The sequence below is a fragment of the Myotis davidii genome, unplaced genomic scaffold, assembly GCF_000327345.1.
Source record: "Myotis davidii unplaced genomic scaffold, ASM32734v1 scaffold208, whole genome shotgun sequence".
Classification (NCBI taxonomy): Eukaryota; Metazoa; Chordata; class Mammalia; order Chiroptera; family Vespertilionidae; genus Myotis; species Myotis davidii.
The window spans coordinates 73,724-78,027 of record NW_006299706.1 but is presented as its reverse complement, the minus strand read 5'-3'; the positions used below and the strand labels follow the sequence as shown (position 1 = coordinate 78,027).

Sequence of the window (4,304 nt, the reverse complement as noted above, 5' to 3'; positions counted from 1 at the left end):
GTTGAGTGAGGGTTAGAAGAAGACATTTATTTGAAAGCCCTTCAAAAACCTTAGGTTCCATAGTAGTTAAGGACCTGGATCATGCCTTTGGCAAGAAACATCTTCCTCCACTAGTTCCCATATCCATATGCTCTTGGTGGGGGTGGGAGGGCCCAAGTGGACAGTGGCCTGGGCTTGGGAGATACCCTGCGTTTAGACCACACCTCTTGGGTCTTCTTTCTAGGACAGCCTGGCTTCTCTTCTGCCCTGTTGACCCACTAGAATTCTGGGTTTTGGTTGGGAAAACCAAGTTTCTGGGGCTGAAGATGTGCATGCCTCCGTGGGCTTAGTGAGCCTGTCGCGTCCCCTCTGTTTGGAAATAGGAAGGTGAGATTGGCAGAGGGAATTTCTCCCAGGCCTGTCCCAGGAGACTCTGACCTGGGGCTCCTCATGTCCCTGGCCCCTTCTCATTGGCCCTGTCCCTCCCGTGATTTCCTGGGGACTGGAGAGAGGGAATAAAGGCAGAGAGCAGTGGGAGGGAGTCTGCTTCTGCCGTGTGAGCCCTCTGGATTGCTGCTTCCTCGGTGAGTCCTTCCTTCTGATCTCCCTGGTCATCTATGTGGTGAGCAAGCTGGGCAATGAGGCCAGAGAGTGACAAGCCGTGGTGACCTCCACCAAGGCCGGCCAGGCCCAATGAGGGGGCATGTGTTCAGGGCAGCTTTCAGCATTCCCTGAGAAGAGGCTCTGGGGGTGGAGGTGGGGATGGAACCAGGTAGGATGTTATTGCCATTGCCCAGAGGCCCTTGTCTCCACTGCCATCCTGGCTGAGTCTCCTGGAGATGGGGAGAAGCTGAGGTTTTTGGGAGGTGGGAGGTGGCTGACAGGCCCAGTTCAAGAATTGCTGGGTGGTTTGGGGCTGAAGGTGAGAGCCAGAAGCTTCTTCCTGCTTGCTCTGTACTCTGCACAGATTCACCTGCAGCCTCCGAGTTCCTTGGGTGTTGCCTCTTTCCTCTTGAAAGGGGAAGTGGTTTTCAAGTCTGAGTCACTGGAACCCCAGTGGCCCCTTGCCTTCATCATTTTATGCTGCTTATTATTATTTCTCTCCTTTGTTAATATAACAAAGAGAAACTAATAAGCTTTCCAGTTTCCCAGGACGATCTTTTTTTTAAAAAAAAAATAGTTTATTTGAGAGAGGAATGGAGAGGGAGAGATAGAAACATTAATGATGAGAGAGAATCATTGATTGACTGCCTCCTGCACACCCCACACTGGGGACCCAGCCCGCAACCTGGGCATGTGCCCGACCAGAATTGGACCATGACCTCCTGGTTCATAGTTTGATGCTCAATAACTGAGCCACACCTGCTGGGCGATCCTGGAGATTTTAATAAGCCCATCCCCCTCACTGCCTTGTGGTCAGTCTGCATGTGCAGTGACTGGGCCAGAGGCTGGAGACCAGCTGGACAAGTCTAATCACCTCTGTTCCATTTCCTGTTGAGGCCTGTCGCCCAGTTCCAGCCCTAGCCCCCTCCAACCCCTGGACTCTCTCATTGTCCGGTTCCCCACTCTCATAATGGCACACTTCCCAATATCCAGAGATTCAGGCAGCCAGGCAAAGGAGGGGGACTGGGTGAGGATTATCTCTGAAAATGAATGCTCAGGCTGGATGGAGCAGGGAGAAAATCCTGACCTCTTATCTGCTCCATCATCTCTCACCACTTCTTCTTCTGGGGTGGTCACCTTGTCATCCCTCTGCCTCTAGAACCCCTTTTCAACATCCCCCAAGCAGGTCATTGTGCAGTCTCCTTTGGGGGCTGGTCAGTCACCCCACTTTGGCTGTTCCAAGTGAGTTTGGGTCTCACTAGAACCTGTCTTGACACATTTGGATCCATCTGTTGGTGGATTTTGGTCTTATCATGGAATCCAGTCTCTGGTTCTTGAGGGAGGTCTGGGAACTGGGCTACTGATAGTGGGCAGCAGAAGGTCTGGCTTGCGATTTGCCTTCTCTCTTCCGTCTCCAGAGTTGCACACCATCATGGAGACCCCTCTCGAGAAGGCCCTGACCACTATGGTCACCACTTTCCACAAATATTCAGGGAGAGAGGGCAGCAAACTGACCCTGAGTCGGAGGGAACTGAAGGAGCTGATCAAGAAGGAGCTGTGTCTTGGTGAGGTAGGTGGCTGTCCCCTCTCCTCCTCCCCAAAGTTCAAGTGCTCCCAGTGACTACTGTAGGAGGGGAGGGAGGAGAGGAAGCACTGATATTACTACCAGGGGGTCCCGGTGGAGGTGGGAGACCCGCCTGCCTCTACAGACCCAGAGTGAGGGGACACACGCCTAGGCTCAGGGTACTCTAGCCTCAGCCAGGAGCAGGATGGCCAAAAGGGACGGAGACCAAAGGACATGTTGGGCCAACAGAACTCTGGACCTCTGTGCTGAGGATGAGTCAGGCTTCGCTGGTAAGAAGGAAGTTTGTGTGAGGGTTTTGAGAACAAAATCAAGGAGCCTTTGATGTTGAGGCCAAGCCCACACAGCTGTGGCAGAGCCTATGTGTGGCATCATTAGGGATGTGGTGGGGGGAGGCGGTCCAGGGGTCTAGGTGGGCTGTGCACAGCTCAAGGGCAGAGCCCCCACAGGCAGAGCTCTCAGCTGGTGCTGACATAGGAACCCAAAGGCTCATTCTCTTAGTTTGTGAACGAGACAGAACTGATTCTTACCAGACACAGATGGTGGAAGGGAGGTGACTGGCGGAGAGGAAGGCTTATGAGGTAGTTACAATATTATTTTACAGGAAAAGAAATAAAAATCGAGGCTTAGGTACATTATATGCCTTGTCTAGGAATACCCGGCTCGTGAGAGGCTGAGCTGGAATCCCAGGCCTGGGTCTCACTCTCCCCCTTTCCTTTAAAATTCAGCCTGGGTGCATCTCCTGTCACACCCTGAACCCCGGCGGGCTTTCTCAGAGAGAAGCTCCCCTGAGTGTGCCCCTCTGGGCAGGGGACTGAAGCCGATGAGGGTGTCACAGGCCAGCTCTCTGGCCTTCCTGCCGTTTTCTCTGCATCCTGGAGCTAATGAGGGCGGAGGGAGGGGCCACCGGTCCAGCAGGGGCTCATTACAGGAGGACTCAGGCCCTGGGGAGGGCCTGGCTATAACAGGAGCCCAGACTGGGGACAAGGGTTGCATCACAGAGAGGCTGTTTCCATCTGTGTATGTCCCAGTGTCCTGTCTCCCGCGGAAAAGCTGGGGCTGCGGGCAGAGGAGAGGGGAGGGCAGGATGTCTGTGTTCTTCCTGTACCACTCGGAGGGTGCGGTTCCCCTTCTCTTGCTGGAGCTGGGCTGGGCGGGCAGGGGATCAGACAGAGATTATACTAGGCGCCACACAGCTGTCCCGCACGCTGTCCTAGCAGGGGAAGGACACTGTGGCTTCTCAGCTCCAACACAGAGATGAGTGGTCTGGGCCAATCCTCAACTCTCCCCAGTCAGAGACTAGGGTCGTGCTCCATGCCACCCTGTCCCCAGTGTTACCACCGGGTTTTGTATAAAATCTAGGCTATTATTTGTTTGGACAGTGGAAAGTGGTGAGGGGAAGGGAGGCCGGCCTTGCCTTCCTATTGTATTAAGTTCTGGGGGCGCAGGGAGAGAGGGATGCTGACCGGTCCCTCTCCCTGGGCCCCCCAAGAAGATGCAGGAGAGCAGCATTGATGACCTGATGAAGAGCCTCGACAAAAACAGCGACCAGGAGATCGACTTCAAGGAGTACTCGGTGTTCCTGACCACACTGTGCATGGCCTACAATGACTTCTTCCTGGAGGACCGCAAATGACGGCTCAGCCCCGCCCAGCCTCCCCAGCGCCTCTCACGGCGCCCTGTGCCCTCCCTCCCTCCCTCCCCATGCACCCGGTCAGCTGTCCCGTTCAGCAGAGGAAATAAAGATTTTCCATGGCAGGTGCCCGCAGGCTGGTTTTGCGTGTTTTGTCCCCTGTGGCTGGGGGTGGGGCAGGCAGAGCTGCTCCTTGAGTGGGTGGAGAGCCTCGGGGTGGGGGGTCCTGGCTCCCACTCTGCTCCCTGATCTTCTTCACGGTGGATGTGACTTAGCTTGTATCAGGGCTTAGTGGTGCCCCGGTGGGAAGTGGGGAGGTGGGGCCAGGCTTCTGATGCTGCTAAGAGGCAGAGGAAGCTAAGGGGGGAAAGTGCTTTGGGAGTGAGGGCCCAGGTGGCTGGGTGGTGGCTCCTGCCGGGCCGTGCCGGACAAGCCAGTCTGACTGGTCACCAGCTCACAGGAGGCCACCTGATAACACTGATACGAAGGGCAAACTGGGCAGCACCC

The 4,304-nt window shown here is 55.3% G+C and overlaps 1 protein-coding gene across 3 annotated transcripts; it reads left to right on the top strand.

Moving 5' to 3' along the window:
• Positions 1 to 503: 503 nt before the first annotated feature.
• Positions 504 to 3,926, top strand: S100A5 (S100 calcium binding protein A5). Of its 3 annotated transcripts, none has more exons than XM_015571708.1 (3): positions 504 to 563; positions 2,001 to 2,152; positions 3,660 to 3,926. In XM_015571708.1, the coding sequence occupies exons 2-3, from the start codon at positions 2,015 to 2,017 to the stop codon at positions 3,798 to 3,800; spliced, it is 279 nt and encodes a 92-aa protein (XP_015427194.1). In that variant the 5' UTR covers positions 504 to 563; positions 2,001 to 2,014; the 3' UTR covers positions 3,801 to 3,926. The 3 variants fall into 3 exon arrangements, with proteins under 3 accessions (XP_015427194.1, XP_006775657.1, XP_015427193.1); XM_006775594.2 differs by having other exon boundaries at positions 3,657 to 3,926; XM_015571707.1 differs by having other exon boundaries at positions 536 to 601; positions 3,657 to 3,926.
• Positions 3,927 to 4,304: the final 378 nt, after the last annotated feature.

Excerpts from the sequence above, each read along its gene's own strand:
- S100A5 (XM_006775594.2), top strand. The coding sequence starts at position 2,015 with ATGGAGACCCCTCTCGAGAAGGCCCTGACCACTATGGTCACCACTTTC. Across the intron at positions 2,153-3,656 it reads AGGAGCTGTGTCTTGGTGAG|AAGATGCAGGAGAGCAGCAT; the intron begins GTAGGTGGCTGT and ends GGGCCCCCCAAG.